Source organism: Pongo pygmaeus, chromosome 11 (genome assembly GCF_028885625.2).
Source record: "Pongo pygmaeus isolate AG05252 chromosome 11, NHGRI_mPonPyg2-v2.0_pri, whole genome shotgun sequence".
Taxonomy (NCBI): domain Eukaryota; kingdom Metazoa; phylum Chordata; class Mammalia; order Primates; family Hominidae; genus Pongo; species Pongo pygmaeus.
In genome coordinates this window covers 132426836-132447898 of record NC_072384.2, presented here as the reverse complement: position 1 = coordinate 132447898, position 21063 = coordinate 132426836, and the positions used below count along the sequence as shown (strand labels likewise).

At 46.3% G+C, this 21063-nt stretch overlaps 1 protein-coding gene and 1 pseudogene across 6 annotated transcripts in view; one reads left to right on the top strand and one right to left on the bottom strand.

The window, feature by feature from the left end:
* Window positions 1-5251: 5251 nt before the first annotated feature.
* On the top strand, window positions 5252-17628 carry LOC129031622 (guanidinoacetate N-methyltransferase-like; annotated as a pseudogene).
* Window positions 17629-18976: 1348 nt separating this feature from the next.
* COPS7B (COP9 signalosome subunit 7B) overlaps window positions 18977-21063 on the bottom strand; it is a 28057-nt gene continuing 25970 nt past the window's right edge. For all 6 annotated transcript variants that reach the window (XM_054477494.2, XM_063648110.1, XM_054477501.2 and 3 more), the window contains one exon: window positions 18977-20208. In XM_054477494.2, the coding sequence (XP_054333469.1) occupies window positions 20050-20208 (159 nt within the window). In that variant the 3' untranslated portion in view covers window positions 18977-20049. The remainder of the gene's footprint in view (window positions 20209-21063) is intronic.

Sequence of the window (21063 nt, the reverse complement as noted above, 5' to 3'; positions counted from 1 at the left end):
CCTGGTTACACAGGAGAGGAGCGGACAACCAAAAGGCACGAGGTGGAGGCAGGAAGTGGCGACAGGGACTAAGTGAGATCGGCCTGGCTTTCTCCAAAAAGTGCCCCAACTCATGTGCAGAACTTTGACCAAATTTAGTGAGACATCCACCACTGATTAGTAGCCAAAAAATGTCCAGTGCCATCATCTACCACTGTTGGCCAACTCTACTACCTTCCCATGATAATTCCACCTGCTTTCCCTGCCGCCCACACACACATACTTCTCTGGACCACCAAGCATGGTCATGACTTGGGAAAGCACTTAGAGGAAGTTGGTGCCACCAGGAGACCAGCAGGCCACCCTCTGGCAAGCCATGGCTCACCCATCCTGGCCAGCAAGCTCCCTTGCCAGAAGCACCCACAGGGCTGGCGCTCTCCTAGTCACATCTGCAGCTCCCAAACCTCCTGCTGGCTCAAGGACTGGTTTCTGGACCTGCCTGGGTTTCTGCGGCCAGCCGAGCCTTTCTGTGCCGATGCATCTCCTATTTCATCACTCCTGCGGAAGCAGAGGGGCACAGAGAGAACCAGGCTCACTCCTGCTCTGCCACTTGCTGCCGTGTGGCCTCGGGCAGGTTACTTAACATCTTTGAGCCGTTGGTGCCTGACACATAGTAATCATTCAACAGAGGCTGATTATGATTTCCTCACACCCAGAGAACACCTGGCACTGCTCGGCAAGAGAATAGGATCTGCTGCTGTTCAGCTTCTTGTAGAATTCACACCAAGCTCCTGCAATCTCAGCACTTTACTGTGGATGCCTTTGAGAATATGATGACTGCTGTGGATCCCTTGTAAAAATACATATAGGGCCAGGCGTGGTGGCTCATGCCTGTCATCCCAGCACTTTGGGAGGCCGAGGTGGGCGGATCACCGGAGGTCAGGAGTTCAAGACCAACCTGGCCAACGTGATGAAACCCCATCTCTACTAAAAATACAAAAATTAGCTGGGCATGGTGGCACACACTTGTAATCCCAGCTACTTGGGAGACTGAGGCAAGAAAGTGGAACCTGGGAGGCAGTGGAGGTTGCAGTGAGCTGAGATCGCGCCATTGCACTCCAGTCGGGGCAACAAAAGCAAAACTCCATTTCAAAAAAAAAAAAAACATACAGGGCTGGGCGCAGTGGCTGATACTTGTAATCCCAGCATTTTGGGAGGCTGAGACAGGCGGATCACTTGAGCTCAGGAATTCGAGATCCAGCCTGGGCAACATGGTGAAACCCCATCTCTACAAAAAATTTAAAAAATTAGCTGGGCATGGTGGTGTGCACCTATGGTCCCAGCTACTTGGGAGGCTGGGGTAGGAGGATCACTCTAGCCTAGGAGGTGGAGGTTGCAGTGAGCCGAGATTGTGCCACTGCACTCCAGCCTGGGCAACAGAGTGAGACCCTATCTCAAAAAAAAAAAAAATATATATATATATATATGTAACATTCTTGAAATGACAAGATGATAAGGACAGAAAAGAGATTAGTGACTACTAGGGGCAGGGACAGGGAGGTGAGAGAGGAGTGGGTGTAAATATTAATATAAAAGGGTAGCATGAGGGATCTTTGGGGTGATGGAACAGTTCTGTATCTTGATTGTGGTGGGAGTTACACCAATCTATACATGTGATAAAATTGCACAGAACTATACCTACATACATGCACATAAGTGTGTGTAAAACTCTCTAAGTCCAAATAAGGCCTGGATCGTACCAATGTCAATTTCCTCGTTTACCTATTGTGCTTAAGTAATGTAGATGTTACCACTGGGAGTAACTGGTTGAAAGGCACACAGAGCCTTGCTACTATTTTTACAACTTCTTGTGAATCTATAATTATTTCAAGATTAAAAGTTTTTAAAATAAGCTATATAAGTGCGTATTTATATATGCACAGTTCTGCATCTGACCCCAGGGGCTTCAAATCTCCCTGAGGTTTCTCTGGCTTCCTAGGGTGAAAGGAGGCCCGAGGCTGCATTCTCAGGCCCTTCGCCCACCACAGTCTACGGTCCTGCATCACCACCCACGCCCTTTATATTCAGCTGCCTCAGGTCCCCGATAAGACGGAGAACTAGACAGCTCCAAGACAGAGGGTGGCATACAGGGAAGATAATTCAGCTGCTTTTCTGGAGGGCGGGGTGGACATTTGTGCATGCACATACACACTCTCACCGTGCTCTGGCGGGTGGACATTTGCACGCACGCACACACATACACACACACACATTCACCATGCTCTGACAACAGCCTGGGACTCGTGTGGTGCTGCACGGATGGGAGAGGTGCCCTCTATCTAAGCACTCTTGGAGGTCTCTCCTCAGTCAGAATTCCTCCATGGCACTGGGACCACCAGTCTTGACTTTCCCAAGTCTTTTTTTTTTTTTTTTGAGATGGAGTCTTGCTCTGTTGCCCAGGCTGGAGTGCAGTAGCACGATCTCGGCTCACTGCAACCTCTGCCTCCCCAGTTCAAGTGATTCTCTTGCCTCAGCATCCTGAGTAGCTGGGATTACAGACACACACCACCAGGCCCAGCTAATTTTTGTATTTTTAATAGAGACGGGGTTTTGCTATGTTGGCCAGGCTGGTCTCGAACTCTTGACCTCAGGTGATCCATCCGCCTTGGCGTGCCAAAGTGCTGGGATTACAGGCGTGAGCCAATGCGCCTGGCCCCAAGTCATCTTATTCCTAGTCCACACCATAGACTTTCAGACAAATAACTCCAATTTGGAGAAAAAATTAACCACCTTGTCTGTGTTCTAAATTCCTCCTGAGTCCATTGATGCCAACACCCCACGGCCCAGGCTCTGCCTTTGCCGAGAACATACCATGAAGCCTAAGGGTCCAGCGTCATTCCTTCAGCACTCTAATGTACTGCTGCCCTCTGCTGGTCATCTCAGGATAGTACTTAGAAATCAGTATTAGGCCGGGCGCGGTGGTTCAAGCCTGTAATCCCAGCACTTTGGAAGACCGAGGCGGGTGGATCACCTGAGGTCAGGAGCTGGAGACCAGCCTGGCCAAAATGGTGAAACCCTGTCTCTATTAAAAATACAAAAAATTAGCCGGGCGTGTTGGCGGGCACCTGTAATCCCAGCTACTTGGGATGCTGAGGCAGGAGAATTGCTTGAACCCAGGAGGCGGAGGTTGCGGTGAGCCAAGATTGTGCCACTGCACTTCAGCCTGGGTGACAGAGCGAGACTCTGTCTCAGGAAAAAAAAAAAAAAAAAGAAAGAAAGAAAGAAACTGGGCCACACAACAGGTGAGTGGCAGGTAAATGAGCATTACTGCCTGAGCCCCACCTGCTGTCAGATCAGTGGTGCGTTTGACTCTCATAGGAGTACAAACTGTTGTGAAACTGTGCCTGTGAGGTTGTGTGCTCCTTATGAGAATCTAATGCCTGATGATCTGGTGGAATAGTTTTATCCCAAATCACCACCTCCCACCCTGTCTGTGGAAAAATTGTTTTCCATGAAACCCAGTCCCTGGTGGCAAAAATCTTGGGGACCGCTGCCATAGACAGTTCTTTTGGATAAACATAAAAATGGGCCCTTCTGGTTTTAAAGCTTGAAACTTACATTTGTTTTCTCTGACTTCCTTCCTTAGGAAAGGACTAGCAGACCTCTCAAAAAGCATCAAAGAACTGAAACTCACCAGATCATGGCATCCAGACAATGAGATGCCAGACCCCTGATTTTGTTTCCTTACCCCTCCCTAGGTCCTATTTTCCAATACATTGTTATATTTCTTCTCTGCTAAGTAAACCCCCAAGTTTAGTTAGTCACAGAGATGGGTTTAAGACTGATCTGCTGTCTCCTCCGCTGCAGCACCTTCTTCCTTGGCAATACTCGTCCTCTCAGTCACTGGCTTTCTGTGCTGCAAGCAGCAGACCTAGCCTGAACCCCTGGTGTTTCAATAGCAATCTTAGGGAGGCAGTGCTGTAGATCAGTTGAGAGCAGAGACCACTTTCTAGCTGTGTCACCTTGGGCAAGTCATGTCACCTCTAACCTTCAGTTTCCTCATTGTAAAAGAGAGAGAATGATACATGCTTCCAAGAGTTACTGTGAGAACTGAAGGAAGTGATCCATGTAAAGTGTGAAGCATGATGCCCTAAACAGAAAAGGCATTCAATGTTAGTTGCTAGTGTGAGAGTGTGTATAGTTAAAGAAAAAACTTTCTCCACTCACAGTACTTCTGACTCAAATGTGTGGGTTTTCTATGCTGTAGCAATTTTCCAATTCTTGGTGGAAATCCCAGCTGGGTGTCTTACAACTTAATTCAATTTTGACACTAACTACCTGGAGTTAACGCACCTCCTACAGGTTAAGGGTTCAGTCCTACAAAATTGACCCAACTTCGGATGTCAATCACAAGTAGTGGGTCCCCAGGTTATCCACACTCCTACATCTGACCTAGCTACAAACTGGGGGCTTCCATAACCCCCTTATTAGGTTTGATAATTTGATATAACAGCTCACCTGTGAGCTCAAAGAAACACTTTACTATTGCCAGTTTACTAGAAAGGAATTTTTTTTTCTTTTAGAGACAGGGTCTTGCTCTGTTGCCCAGGCTGGTGTGAAATGGCATGATCATAGCTCACTGCTGCCTTGAACTCCTGGGCTCCAGCGATCCTCCCACCTGAGCCTCCCACCCAGCAAGTAGCTGGGACTACAGGTGTGAACCACCACACCTGTAAGATATTATAAAGGATATAAATGAACAGCCAGATGAAGAGGTACACAGGGAGAAGTATGGAGGGGTCCCCAAACAGCAGCTTTTGTCTCCGTGGAGCTGGGGTTTCTAGAGTCCGTACACTGTAGAGTTGCTAGAGCAAGGTTTCTCACCCTGGGCACTATTTCTGTTTTGGAGCACATTATTCTCTGATGTGGTGGCTGGCCTGTACACTGTAGGATGTTTAGCAGCATCCCTGGCCTCTACCCACTAGGTGCCAGTAGCAGACCTCTTCCCACCCACCTCATGGTGATAACCAAGTATGTCTCCAGATCTGATAAAGGACTAGTACCTGGAATATATAAAGAACTCTCAAAACTCAGCAGTAAATAAACAACCCAATTAGAAAATGAACAAAAGACATGAAGAGTCATTTCACCAAAGACGATACAGAGATGACAAATAGGGACATGAAAAGATATTCAACATCATTAGCCACTAGGGAAATGTACATTAAAACCTTAATGCGGTTTTGTGATAGGTACACACCTATCAGACGAGATGTGGTATGTTCAGGGTGGTATGGCTGAAGGCTACACACCTATCAAATGGCTAAAATCTAAAACAGCGATAACACCCAATGCTGGCAAGATGTGGAGAAACTGGATCATTCCTACACAGCTGATGGAAATGTAAGATGACAGTCACTCTGGAAAAGTTGGCAGTTCTTACAAAACTAAACATACAACTACCATATGACCCAGCAGTTGCACTCCTGGGCAATTATCTCAGAGAAATGAAGACTGTGTTCACACCAAAACCTACACACGTTTATTGCAGCTTTATTAATAGCCTTAAACTGGAAACCATCCAGATGTCCTTTAACAGGTGAATGGTTAAACACACTGTGGTACATCCATACTGTGGACTACTACTTGGCAATGAAAAGGAGTGAACTACTGATACACACGACCTGGATGAATCTCCAGGGAATTATGCTGAGTGAAAAAAGACAATTCCCAAAGGTGACATGTATAATTCTATTTATATAATAATGTTGAAATGAAAAAGTCACAGAAATGGAGAACTGTTTTGTGGTTGCCAGGATTATGGAGGGGGTGCGGGCAGGAGGGAAGTGGGTGTAGCTATTAAAGAGCAACAAGAGGGAGCCTTGTGGTGACGGGAATGTTCAGTATCTTGACTGTGGTGGAAACACAAACCTATGCAGGTGGTAAGACTGCATAGAACTTAACACACATGCACACATACACAAATAAACCAGTATCCTCCTTGTCCTATGCTAGTTTTGCAAAACGTTACCATTGAAAGAAACTGAACAAAGTATACAAGGGATCCCTCTGTGTTATTTCTTACTACTGCATATGAATCTTCAATTATCTCAATAAAAATTACCAATAAAAAAGTCTCCAAATATTGCCAAAGATCCCCATGGCAAAACTGTCCCTGGTTGAAAGCTATTGTTCTAGGCCGGGCATGGTGGCTCACACCTGTAATCCCAGCACTTTGGGAGGCTGAGGCAGGCAGATCACTTGAGCTCAGAAGTTCAAGACCAGCCTGGCCAACAGGGTAGTCTCTGCTAAAAATACAAAAATCAGCTGGGTGTGGTGACGGGTGCCTCTAATCCCAGCTACTCGGGAGGCTGAAGCAGGAGACTTGCTTGAATCCAGGAGGCGGAGGTTGCAGTGAACCGAGATCGTGCCACTACACTCCAGCCTGGGCAACACAGCAAGAGCCCATCTCGAAAAAAAAAAAAAAAAAAAAAAAGCTAGCTACTGTTCTAGAGAGTAATCAGACTTTAACCCAGGTCAGGGAGGAGGCTGGCCCAGGGTGAGTAGTACTGCACCGAAGATGACAGTGGTCCAGGAGTTCCAAGGGGTGCCCAGTAGGAGGGGAGTGAGCGGGGACCTGGAAGAGCCAGGACACTGCTGAGGAGCTGCATTGCAGAGCTGACCAGCAGTGGATGTGAAACAAGGCTCTGCCCTACCAAACATGCCAGAGGAAGGTAATAACCCTCAAAACGGCAGGCTGACATCTGGGTTACACATGTGGAAACGTTTTTGTGAATCGAGATACTTTTCTCAGGGTTAGGAGAACAGCTGTACAAATTGACACATCCACATGATGGAATTAAAGAGGTAGCACCATTCTTATTGACATCAATTCTAGTTGTCTCACGCAGTGTGATAAACTACTCCAAAACGTGTAGCGTAAAACAGCAGTAGTGTTTATTTTCCTAAACAATCTGCAATCCGGCAGAGGGGTGGCTGGGCAGGGGCCTTCTCTGCTGTGTTTGAATCAGCCTCTATGGCTGGGGCTGGAGTCACCTGCAGGCCCGCTCACTCCCACTTGTCACCTGTACTGTGAAGACGCCTTGGGCGTCTCTCCTCCCCAACCCAACTGGACTTCTTACAAATCAGCTCAGGGATCCCAAGTCATGTGTCCCAAGACAGGCAGACTAGGTGGATGCTGTAGCAACCTTTTCTAATCTAGCCTCAGATGTCACTCACCATCATGCTGCCACATTCCACCCAATACAAGTGTGTCACAGAGACTGGCCCATATTCAAGGGGAGAGGAATCAGGCTCTACCTTTTATGGGAGGAGTATTAAAGAATTTTTAGACATATTTTAAAACTACTACAACCTGGAAAGATGGTCACAATATATTAAAAAGCAAATTACAGGCCAGGTGCGGTGGCTCACATCTGTAATCCCAGCACTCTGGGAGGCCAAGGAGGGTGGATCACCTGAACCCAGGATGTGGAGGTTGCAGTGAACCGAGATGGCACCACTGCACTCCAGCCTGGGCAACAGAGACTCCGTTTCAAAAAGGAAAAAAAAAAAAAAGCATCAAATTACAGAACACTATGAACAGCCTGGCAGAGCTAGTAGCCCCTTTGCTGGCCACCCTGCCCAGTCTTGAGCCCTAAACCTGGGCCTTGATCTCTGTCACCCCCAGCCTTCCAGAAGTGCCTGAACCTCAGGTCAGAAAATCCTGTGGGAGGGTGGCTTTGCCTGAGTCACACCCAGATAGAAGTCCCAGCTCCACCATAAAGTAACTCAGAACTTCTTTCCTCAGTAGGAAAATAGGAGTTATAATAGCACCTATCTCAGAGTCATTGTGAGGATCCAGTGAGCTACCCATGCAGTGTTTAACCCAGCACCTAGTACATAGTAAGTGTTCAGGTGCTGGCTACCCCAGCTGGGCAAGCCTAAGTTGGCATATGCCTACCCACTGGAGCCACGACCCTGAAGAACGTTTTTTGGCAATGATTAGTGCAAGCCCCAAAAAGGAGTGTGACCCCAGCATCCAGGGCTCCTGGTGACTTCAGACTCCATCCCCTATCACAGTGGACCAGAGTGTGCCTGCGACAGTTCTTACAGGACATGCCTTACGGATTATGTGCTGAGCATCATGAGAGGCACTGCAGACACAGGGACTGTAGAGCACAGTCCCTCCCCTGAGGGAGCTCACACTGTGGTACAAAGGGGTCAGATGCCTTAACAGAGGAATGTAATGCAGGGTAACAGGTGCAAACAGAAAAAGTTGTGCAGTGCTGAAACACTGCCAAGTGGGAGTGATTACCCCTGGAAATGGGAGGTTGGAAAAGGTTTTCATAGATGAGTATTTGCCAGGTGGAAACCCAGGGAGTGTGGACAGTGTAGTCAAAAGTCAAGGGGTGCAGATGGGTACAGCGTTTTCTGGGAACCACAGCAGTTCAGTGACTAGAGAGAGGGCTCTCTTCTTGCTAGAACCATCAGTCGCGGTTCAGATTTAAAACTCATTTTGAATGGCCAGGAGCATATCAAGATCACTGCTTTTGTGGGAAGGCCTTGGTGTTTCTACTGGAATAACAATGTGGTCACTGGACTTAAATATGCGTATCTTATCACATTAGGGAAGCATCCTCTTTTTCTTAAATTGTCTAATTCGTGACAGGATTATAGGTTGAATTTTACAGAATTGTTTTCATCTACATAAACAAGGTTATTTTAAAAGAATAAACATCTTTGTTGGAGTTTGGTAACAGGTCTCAACTAGTCACATTTTTGTAAATTGAATTTTCCATTCCACTTTTTTTTTTTTTTTTTTTTGAGATAGGATTTCGCTCAGTCGCCCAGGCTGGAGTGCAGTGGCATGATCTCAGCTCACTGCAACCTCTGCCTCCCAGGTTCAAGCGTTTCTCATGGCTTAGCCTCTCGAATAGCTGGGACTACAGGTGTGTGCTACCACGCCCAACTGATTTTTGTATTTTTAGTAGAGACGGGGTTTCACCATGTTGGCCAGGCTGGTCTCAAACTCCTGACCTCAAGTGATCTGTCCACCTCAGCCTCCCAAAGTGTGGGGATTATAGGCGTGAGCCACCGCACCTAGCCTCCATTCCCTTATTTTTAACCTGGTCAGCTTATGATGAAAGAGAATCATTGGATCCTTTAATAACAAAAACTCACCCAGTAAACATGAGCCCAGTTTTAGAAGTACAACTTCCGTGGTTTTTACATTCATTTCTTATTAGCCAGTTCTAGTATTTTATCTCTTTGAATAACTTATGATTATTCATCCTCCCAGGAAACTATTTTGAATTCCAAAATGATTGTGGGTAACGTATTCTTAAAATCATAACAGTTCTCTTTACTCATTGTCTTTTCTTAATTCGATTTGACGGGTATTTTTCATTACATCAGAATAATGGTTTTGTTTTTTTTTTTTCTTTGTTTTGAGACGGAGTCTTGCTCCGTTGCCTAGGCTGGAGTGCAATGGCGTGATCCCGGCTCACTACAACCTCCACCTCCCAGGTTCAAGCAATTCTCCTGCCTCAGTCTCCCAAGTAGCTGGGATTCCGGGCACCCACCGCCACACCCGGCTAATTTTTGTATTTTTAGTAGAGACAGGGTTTCACCATGTTGGTCAGGCTGGTCTCCAACTTCTGACCTCAACTGATCCGCCCGCCTCTGCCTCCCAAAGTGCTGGGATTACGGGCGTGAGCCACCGTGCCAGCCTATATCAAATGAATTCTATTAGATTTATAATTTTGATTTTCCAATTAATTTTTCTTCATTTAGCTTTATCATTTCCATCTACTTTTTCATTTTTTTAGAGACAGAATCTCACTGTCGCCCAGGCTGGAGTGCAGTGACACGATCTCAACTCACTGCCACCTCAGCTTCCCAGGTTCAAGTGATTCTCGTGCCTCTCAAGTAGCTAGGATTATAGGTGTACACCACCATGCCCAGCTAATTTTTGTATTTCTGGTAGAGATGGGGTTTTGCCATGTTGACCAGACTGGTCTCGAACTCCTAGCCTCCAGTGATCCGCCTGCCTCGGCCTCACAAAGTTCTGGGATTACAGGCGTGAGCCACCCCACCCGGCCTACTTAAGTTGTATATTTTTTAAACTTCTTTGGCTGCATCCCTAGCATATAATGTGTATGCAAAGAGTGTACTGGGCCAGGCACAGTGGCTCACGCCTGTAATCCCAACACTTTGGGAGGCAGAGGTGGATCACTTGAACCCAGGAGTTTGAGACCAGCCCTGACAAGATAGCGAGACCCCATCCCTGCAAAAAGGAAAAAATTAGCACCAGGTGTGGTGGCTCATGCCTATAATCCCAGCACTTTGGGAGGCTGAGGTGGGCAGATCACCTGAGGTCGGGAGTTCGAGACCACCCTGACCAACATGGAGAAACCCCAACTCTACTAAAAATACAAAATTAGCTGGGAGTGGTGGCACATGCCTGTAATCCCAGCTACTCAGGAGGCTGAGGCAGGATAATTGCTTGAACCCGGGAGGCAGAGGTGACTGTGAGCTGAGATTGCACCAACTGCACTCCAGCCTAGGCAATAAGAGCGAAACTCTGTTTCAAAAGAAAAAATTTTTTTTAAAAAAATAAAAAATTAGATGGGTTTGGTGATGTATGCCTGTATTCTTAGTTTCTTGGGAGGCTGAGGTGGGAGGACTGCTTGAGCCTGTAAGGTCGAGGGGCTGCAGCAAGCTATGATCCCACCACTGCACTCCAGCCTGGGTGACAAAGCGAGATCCTGTCTCAAAAGAGAAATAAAAATAAAAAGTGACTGAATGAATAAATTTTCAAATGCTTGAGGTGGCAGAGATGGAAAAAGGATGAGTTCAAACAATAATAAAATACATACACAGCTTGTTTTATTGTGTATCACTTTATTGCCTTTGCAGATACTGCACTCTACAAATTGAAGGTTTGTGGCAACCCTGAGTCAAGCAAGTCTGTCAGCACCATTTTCCCAATAGCATGTGCTCACTTCATGTCTGTGTCACATTTTGGTAATTCTTGCAATATTTTAAACTTTTTCATTATATCTGTTTTGGTGATCATGATCTTTTATGTTACTATGGTAATTGCTTTGAGATGACTGAACCACCCCACATAAGACTGTAAATTGAATCAATAAATGTATGTTTGTTCTGATTGCTCCACCAACCAGCTGTTCCATCTCTCTCCCTCTCCTTGGGCCTCTCTATTCCCTGGGACACAATATTGAAACTAGGTCACTGAATAACCCTGCAGTGCTTCTACGTGTTCAAGCAAAAGGAAGAGTCGCACAACTCTCACTTCAAATCAAAAACTAGAATGATTATCCGCTTAGTGGGGAAACCATGTTGAAAGCCGAGATAGGCCAAAGCTAGGCCTCTTGCACCAGTTAGCCAAGTTGTGAATACAAAAGTTCTTGAAGTTAATTAAAGTACTACTCCAGTGAACACGTGAGTAAGAAAGCAAAACAGTCTTATTGCTGATATGGAGAACGTTTTAGTGGGTCTGGATAGAAGATTAAACCAGCCACAAAACTCCCTTTAAGCCAAAGCCTAATCTAGGGCAAGGCCTTAACTCTCTTTAATTCTATTGAAGGCTGAGAGAAGTGAGGAAGCTACAGAAGAAAAGTCTGAGACTAGCAGAGGTTTGGTTCACAAGGTTTAAGGAAAGAAGCAATCTCTGCAACATAAACAACAGACTTTCAATGTAGATGAAACTACTAGAAGGCAATGCTACTTAGGGCTTTCATCGCTAGAGAGAAGTCAACGCCTGGCTTCAAAGCTTCAAAAGACAGGCTGATTCTCTTGTTAGAAGCTAATGCAGCTGGTGACTTTGAGGCCAGTGCTCATTCATCATTCTGAAAATCCTAGGGCTCTTAAGAATTACACAAAATCTCCTCTGCCTGTGCTCTGTGAATGAAACGACAAAGCCTGAATGACAGCACATCTGTTTATAGCAGGCTTCACTGAATATTTTAAGACTGCTGTTGAGAACTACTGCTCAGGAAAAGATTCCTTTCAAAATATTACTGCTTACTGACAATGCATCTGGCCATCCAAGAGCTCTGATGGAGAAGTACAAGGAGATTAATGCTTTATTTATTTATTTATTTTTTGAGACAGTCTTGCTCTGTCCCCCCCGGCTGGAATGCAGTGGCATGATCTCAGCTCACTGCAACCTCCACTTCCCCGGTTCAAGTGATTCTTGTGCCTCAGCCTCCCAAGCAGTTGGGACTACAGATGCACACCACCATGCCAGCTAATTTTTTGTTTTAGTAGAGACAGGGTTTCACCTTGTTGCCCAGACTGGTCTAGAACTCCTAAGCTCAGGCAATCCACCCACCTCAGCCTCCCAAAGTGCTAGGATTACAGGCATGAGCCAAACCATGCCTAGCCAGATTGTTCTTATGCCTGCTAATACAACATCCATTCTGCAGCCCATGGGTCAAGGAGTAATTTGGACTTTCAAGTCTTATTATTAAGAAATATACTTCAAAGGCTACAGTAGACATAGTGATACCTCTGATTAATCTGGGCAAAGTAAACTGAAAGCCTTCTGGAAAGGATTCACCATTCTAGATGCCATTAAAAACATTCTTGATTCACAGGAGGAGATAAAAATATCAACATTAACAGGAGTTGAAAGGAAGCTGATTCCAACTCTCATGGATGACTTCGAATGGTTCAAGACTTTAGTGGAAGAAGTAAATGCAGATATGGTGGAAACAGCAAGATAACTGGAAGTGGAACCTGAAGATGTGATTGAATTACTGTAATCTCATGACAAAACTTTAGTGGATGAGGAATGCTTCTTATGGATGAGCAAAGAAAGTGGTTTCTGGCCTGGCACAGTGGCTCGCGTCTGTAATCCTAGCACTTTGGGAGACCGAGATGGGTCAATCACTTGAGGTCAGGAGTTTGAGACCAGCCTGGCCAACAGGGTGAAACCCCATCTCTATTAAAAATACAAAAATTAGCCAGGCATGGTAGTGGGTGCCTGTAATCCAGGCTACTCGGGAGGCTGAGGCAGGAGAATCGCTGGAACCCAGGAGGCAGAGGTTGCAGTGAGGCGAGATGGTGCCATTGCACTCCAGTCTGGGTGACGAGCAAAACTCCATCTCAAAAAAAAAAAAAAGTGGTCTCTTAAGATGGGATCTACTCCTGGTGAAGATGCTGTGAACACTGTTGAAATGACAGCAAAGGATTTAGAATATTATATAAACTTAGTTGATAGAGCAGCGGCACGGTTTGAGAAGACTCCAATTTTGAAATAAGTTCTACTGTGGGTAAAATGCATCAAACAGCGTTACATGCTACAGAGAAATCTTTTGTGAAAGGAAGAGTCAATTAACGTGGCAAATTTCATCATTATCTTATTTTGAGAAATTGCCACAGTCATCCCTACCTTCAGCAACCAGCACCCTGACTGGTCAGCAGCCATCAACACTGAGACAAGACCCTTCACCAGCAAAAAGATTACGACGTGCTGAAGGCTCAATTGTTAGCATTTTTTTGTATTTTTAGTTAAGGTATGTACTTTTTTTAATATATATAATGCTATTGGGTACTTAATAGGCTACAGTATAGACACAGCTTTTATATGCACTGGGAAACCAAAAACTTCGTGTGACTTACTTTACAGCACTATTTGCTTTATTGCAGTGGTCTGGAACCAAATCCACAGTATCTCCAAGGTACGCCTGTAGAACGGTCAAGATGTGGTGAATCAGATATGCGACACAGAGGAGTTAAGGAAGAACCCCCAGTTCTTGCTCAGGCAAATGGCTGTTATGAACTGAACTGTCTCTCCCAAAACTCATTATGTTGAAGTCCTAACCCCCAATGTGACTGTATTTAGTGACAGGGCCTTTAAAGAGGCAATTAAGGTTAAATGAGGTCCTAAGGGTGGGGCCGTAATCCAATAGGACCAACGTCCTTATAAAAGGACGAGACACCAGATGTAAGTGTGCAGAGTGAAGAGGCCTGGCCTGGCGCAGTGGCTCATGCCTATAATCCCAGCACTTTGGGAGGCCAAGGCAGACAGACTGCTTGAGTTCAGGAGTCCGAGACCAGCCTGGGTAACATGGTGAAACCCCGTCTCTACCAAAAATACAAAAAATTAGCCAGGCGTGGTGGCACGCAACTGTAGTCCCAGCTACTTGAGAGGCTGAGGTGGAAGGAATCACTTGAGCCCAGGAGGTTGAGGGGGCAGTGAGCTGTCATTGTGCCACTGCACTCCAGCCTGGGTGACAGAGCAAGACCCCATCTCACACACACACACACACACACACACACGCAAAGAGAAAAGGCCATGTGAGGACACAGCAAGAAGACGGCCATCTGCGAGCCAAGGAGAGAGGCCTCAGGAGAAATCAAACCTCCTGACACTGTGATCTTAGACTTCAAGCCTCCAGAACTGTGAGAAAAGAAAATTCTGTTGCTTAGGCCTAGTCTGTGGCATCCTGTTATGGTAGACTTAGCAAACTAATATACTTGGTGAATGGTGGGCACCGATTACCGACTACAGGAGTGGACCTGGGAGATGGCAAGCAGAAATGTCCAGGTGGCTGCTGACTATTCATGTTGGCAGAACAAGCCAGAGGTAGAGATTTGGGCATTAGAAATGAAAGTGGAACCATGGCAGTGAATCACACAACTTCTGGAGATGTATAAAAGTAAAATGAGGTCACAATGGAACCCTAGAAAACACCTCCAACTCCAAAGGAAGAGGTGCCCCTGAAGAAACGTTAAAATAGGCCAAGGAACACAGGAAAACCTGGAAAGACTGGAGCCATGAAAACTAAGAGAACACTTAAAGAAGTGGGCCCAACAGTGCCAAGTGTAACACAAAGATCAAGCCAGATAAAAACTGAGGAGGATAGCAAGTTGGAGATCAATGGTCCCCTTGACAAGAAAATGATATGATCAGTGGCTGGGTAGCAGTAGACGTCACATGTCAGTGAAGGAGAAGAGAGGGACAGAAAGGGTAGATAACTCTCAAGAAGCATGGTCGTTAAAGATGAAAAAGGCAGTGGCTGGGAAGGGACATCAGGTTCAGGGAGGGTCCCCTTAAATGTAAAATTATTCATCACCTACATTCATTAGAGGAAAGGCTAAAGACACAGAAGTGAAAACTTTGGGAGAAAAGGCAGGGTGGACTGAAAAACAGAAAATGAAATGGCACAGGGGGATGACTGATACTTATATGGAAGGAGAGACGTCCTTTTTTCCCAATGAGGTAACGACAGATGCAGATGAGTCTGTAGGTGGAAGATGAGAAACTGAGGGTTTCTGCTTTCACCAGGAAGAAAGGATAGTCATCCAGTGAACACGAGAGGGTGTGATAAGGTAAACTATTTTAAGAAAATAGTGAAACTTTTTTAATGGTTTTTTTTCCAGCAAGTCAAACCAGAGAAAATGGTGAAACTTTTAAGTGACAGCTGACTCGAGACAGATGGCCCTATAGCTGAGGACCCAGCTAACGTTAGATGATGAATGTGTAGCAGCACCACTCTGCAGCTGTGCGACTTCTCCAGAAGTTGTTCGAGGAGGAAAGAGAAGTCATTAGAGTAGCCCACAGTGGTGTCTGCTGGGGAAACGCCGCAGACCAACGCAAGGATGGGTGTAAACGACCCCAAGAAGAGCTGGGCTGCCTCCTGTCTCTGCATTCCCATCACTTCTCTCCTTGTTGGTTTTATCCTTAACCACGAAGAGCAGTTCTCACCGTTAATGTTGACTCAACATTTCCTTTTGATAATAAATACTTGCTTAGCATCTACCTTTACTGCCCAACGTCAAGTCATAGACAACCTACTTAACAGACCTAAGTTTAAAAGACCCACTTAATGCCCTAAGGGTAATATAAGCTAGATATAAAATGAAATTTACAATAAAATATGCATTTCCATCTGCATATCCCAGGCATAACTGCAAGAAAACATGGAATGAAGCAATGAGATGCTCCTGGCTATGTGCAGAATCCCAGGAAGAAACACGTACAATCACAGATTACCCAAGTCATGCTAGACTTGAAACTCAGATACCATGGGTAATGTGATGGGTCCTTCAGGACCAATAAAAATCAACCAATTGCTGCATTTTTTAAAAAGCAAAGTCTCAGGCTGCCAGAAAAACAACTTTAGTACACAAACTGGAACACTTTGGTATCAGGCAACCCAGTACCTCAGAGGTGGAGAAAACAACAAACATGTACACATATCACCAGCAGCTTATCACTTGAGCTTGTTTGGTCACCACCCCATTTCCTGTGACTGAAGTGGGGAAAGGAGAATCCTACTATCAGTGATGACCATCTTGGATTAGGACCACAGGAATGGGCTGTACTGGGGGCTTTGACCACCTCCCTAATGTTACCCAAATAGGAACCATAATGCCTCTCATCTGAACAGAAAGAGTAAAAAGGGCTTCAGAAGGCAGAAAGCTCAGAGGTAAAGAAGGTGGCTCAAGCCAGCCCACAGGCACTGTCATCGAGGTAATTCTCTTTAATATTGTGGTGTCTCCTTCCCTAGGATATCTCACTGTTGATGAGGACATCTCTTTGGAATGTTCTATTTATCTATAAAACACTTCTGCACATTTTAGACCTGAGCCCAGCTGCCAGGGTGTCAGACAGGAAACTGCAGAGCTTAAAGGCCAAGCCTCCTACCAGAGTCCCAGTGGAGCAATGAACATCTGGCTGGGCCACTATTCCCACAATTTCTCTATCCCATACTCTCTGCTTCCTTATTAAGTGGCTGGGTGGGTTTCGCAAGCAGAAATGAGGTGTGTGAAAAGTGAGATGGCTGCCGGGACTGGGCCCTGGCACGTCGGGTTCCAAGTTGGGGCTCCATCTGCAGCAAGAGCGCCCCTACTGCAACCCCCTTCACTGCCTTCACCACCTCCAAAGGGGGCCGAGTCTTAGAGGTGGGCTTCGGCATGGCCACAAGAACATGGAAGGTGCAGGAGGTCGCCATCCAGGAACACTGGATCATGGAGTGCAATGACAGCATCTTCCAGCTGCTCCAGGACTGGACCCAGCAGCAGCCACACAAGGTCATCCCCTTGAAAGTCCTGTGGAAGGAGGTGGCGCTCACCCTGCCAGGTGGTCGCTTTGATGGGATCCTGTATGACACGTACCCACTGTAGGAAGAGACCTGGCACACACACCAGCTCAACTTCATCGAGAACCACACTTTTCACCCGCTGAAGCTGAAGGGGGTGTTGCCCTCACCTACTGCTACCTCACCTCCTACAGGCAGCTGATGAAGTCCAAGTACTCAGATGTCACCACCATCTGAGACATAGGTGCCTGTGCTATTGGAGGCAGACTTTCGGGGGAAGAACATCCTCAGGGCAGTGATAGCGTTGGTCTTGCAGATGATCACGTCGTCCCTGGTCACCAAGCTTTCAGCCCACACAGACCTGGCCAAACAATCCTCTGCCACCCCTCCTCAGTGGCTGGGAGCCCAGGCTCTGGCCTGTCACGGCTCCATGACTGATCCTGGCTGTGTCACTGGGCAGCTTTTCTGGCCTCTACAATGGGAACACTGCTGCTTCCCTGCCAGGGTCCTTGAGGGCAAAATCAACACTAACACTGGGCTTGCCCCTCCCTCCCTCAAAATAAGGGCAAGATGAACTCTCAGAGGAACAGCAGCAGGTAGAGGGGTAGCAAGGGTCAAGTGTGGAGAGCAGACTCTAGATGAGAATGTAACAGAGCAGATGACAGGATGTGCAAGGCAGGAGATCAAAGAGTTCTCCTTCTGCCAGTTACCACTGGGACACTTCAAATCTTTGAGATTGTCTTCTCATGTGCAAAGCGAGGATGGCTGAATACCCTTACCAACCTCAGAAGGCTGTTTGGGTGGAAGGGACTGAATGACTTATTGTATGCAAACACACTTTGTAAAGCACTTTAGAGACAAGTTATTATTGTTACCATCATTATTTTTAAGGAAGATGAATCATGGAGAGGACCCTTAGGGCCTTGGGGCAATCAAATAAAGAATGGTCACAGACTTCATACAAGTCAAACCATGTTTCCTAGTCTACTTGCCAGTGGGAAAAACAAAAATGAAAGAAAACTTGCTGAGAGTGACTGTTTGAGGTCTAGAAAGAATAGCTGGGAAAACCTGTAAGGTTGAAAGGTGTTCAGCTTCTCTTAGGGTTTTATTTGTAGCAGAGATGGGATCTCACTATGTTGTGTGGACTGGCCTCAAACTCCCGGGCTCAAATGATCCTCCCACCTCAGTCTCCCAAAGTGTTGGGATTACAGGCATGAGTCACTGCGCCCAGCACTCTTAGGCTTTTTGAGAAATATACTTTCCCCAAAATTTCCCTAAGATTTGTTCCACCTAGATATTACCCAAAAGGATTTGGCGGTAAAATCGGTGTGGGTACAGGCTTCCTCACCAAGGAATGCTTGGACACCTGAGTAATGAATTTCCAATGAGGATATGGGATGCGGGGAGTGCAACATTTATTTTATAACAGAACCCCTTTTCCACAGAGCAGCTGACAGGGGGTTTCATGAAACATACTTTGGAAATTAAAGTGAACTCTCCACTTGGGCATCATGTTATGTGGGCACATGGATTGGCTTAAAAGGGAAACAAGAATACTTCAACATTTGATCAACAGTAGGCAGTTGCTGGACATTTTAGAAAGAGGAGAAATCCATTTTTTGACCATGGCTAAACACGGGGAAACAGCATCACATTTTCCTGAACCACCCTAATCCCAGCCCCTCAAGATCTACCAGGTACGCAACCCCAAACCCCAGTCATATACATTAAATCTACACTTTTTTTGTGTGTGTAAAATGTGCTTTTTCCTCAATGAACTTTAATTAATTAGTCCAGGACCTACACACACAAACACACACACACACACACACACACACACACACACACACCACCCCCCCCACCCTCCAACCAGGTGAAAAATCCCCGGCGATTAGTCTATAACAAATATTGACACGAGGGGGGACAAAAGCATGTTGAAATGTATTAGAATCAGAACCTGTACAAAAAAAAAAAATTAAAATATAACCTGAAACTGTTCAAGTTCAGAAGTCTAGTTAAGTCTTTTTCTCTTGCCAGGAGAATGCCATCATCAGAGGGCTCTGGGTCATCAGCCAAGCAGGGGTGAAAAGACAGAAGCAGCAACAGGTCCTTCAGCAGACAGAGGGGCATCGGTGCCACCATCCCTACCCAGGTGCAGCCAGGAGTTAAAGATCTTGGGAGAGCAAGCATTAGCCGGCAGTTCCAGTAGGCAGCTGGGGCCTACACACCAAAAACAAGGCTGAGTAGTCAGAGGCAGCAGGAAGAGTGGCCAGGAGAGAACGCCAAGCCGGAAGGAACCATTTCTGCCACCCAGCAGATCCACAGCACCCTCTGTCTGTGCTCAGATACCAGAGGTTAGTCAACCCAGTGCTCCCAACTAATCGGAGATCGGAGCTGGGCTTAAGAGGCTGAAAACCCGTGGGTTTAGTAAACACAGCCCAGCATCACGTCCCTCCACGGCCTGAACTGGAGCTGCCAACAAGGGATGAGGCAGGAGAGGGAAAGCAGCGCATCCTGACGCCTGGCTAGAAATCGCTGCACCATCGTGAGGACTGTGGTACGAGGGGCTGGAGAGGAGCGCCCCCTCCTCACAAGGGGAGGGGCCTCCTTCACAATCATCCCTGGAGGCTGGTTAAAGCTGCCTCCGGCTTATAACCAGCCTGACAAAATGACATGGAGCAAAAGAAAAACTGGGAGGGAGACAAGCCCTTACACAGAGACAAGAACCTCCTGGAGGGAAGCTGGGCAGTGTCTGACCCTGTTTTGGGATGGCATTGGTGGAGCCCCTGAGTCTGAAGGGAACAACTGGGGAAGGACGGAGTGGGTGAGGGGGAGTAACAGTTTTTCTGGAACAGTACCAACAGGGTGGGGAGGTGCTGGTGAGGGGACGGGCAGGTCTGGAACTCACTGCAGGTAGAGAGGGGAGGAAATGGGCCCTTGGTGTCCCCTCCCCACCTGACCCAGGCCTGGTGAGTGCCAGCTGCCCCAGCCGGCCCTAGTGGCGGCTGGAGACCAGACCTTTCACTTTGGACATCTTCTTGGTGGGCTGCCTCTGCTCAGCGTGAGGGGGACACTCCCGTTCAGCCAGCTGCTGCTCCATCTCCTGAGCCGAGGAGGATGCGGTGGCTTTGAGTGTCTTCTTGATGTTGGTAACCTGGTGGGGAGATATAGAATTGGAGTGCTCAGCCTGTATGTGCTCACCAAAACTTGCTCTCACTATGTCTTCACTTCAGACAGGAAGCTAAAATCCTCTGCAAGAAAACCTGAAATTCTCTTCAGAAATCCAGATGAGCAGAAACAAGCCTGGGCTACTCACAGCAGATTTGTGGAAATGAGTCAAGCAAAAACGTGGGACTAATGCTCTCCTGGTTGAAACAAATGGAAGGGGACCATCTGGCAAAGAGGCACAACACCAACAGTGAAACAAATTGTGATTAAAATGTCCTCAGAAAAAGAAAGAGGGACCCAAGAATTCTACACTCCGCTGTTTATTCATTTATAAAACCACAAATATTTTCATAAAAACTTTGGGAATACAGCTCCATGAACCTTCTTGAATAAACCAGTAGAGGATGAACTTCAGCCAACTAAGTGAGAAATAAAGAAAATGTAATAGAAGTACTGGCAGAATGCTATGACACTACCGTGTGCAGTATACCTTTCTTTCACTTAACAAAGTATAGACTCGAAAATACTTAAGCAGCTCTTGAACGTTTTACCACGTCAGAACAGATATCCTCTGTGACACCTGAATCCTATTCTATTAGGAAGGTTCTCCAGTTTTTTGAATTGGTTCCTAGGTTGGGTTTCAGTGCTACTCTGAACAGCCCTCTATGTTTACCTTTGCATACTTCTGTGAACATCTATGGAAGATACTCCTAGAAGTGAGCTTTCCAGATCAAAGTGGATTTACATTTTACATTTGAATCAGTACTGCTATATTGCCTGCTGAAAAGTGACTGTTCCAAACCTTTGCTCCTCAGTTCATTGAGAGGAAGAAACAGCAGGA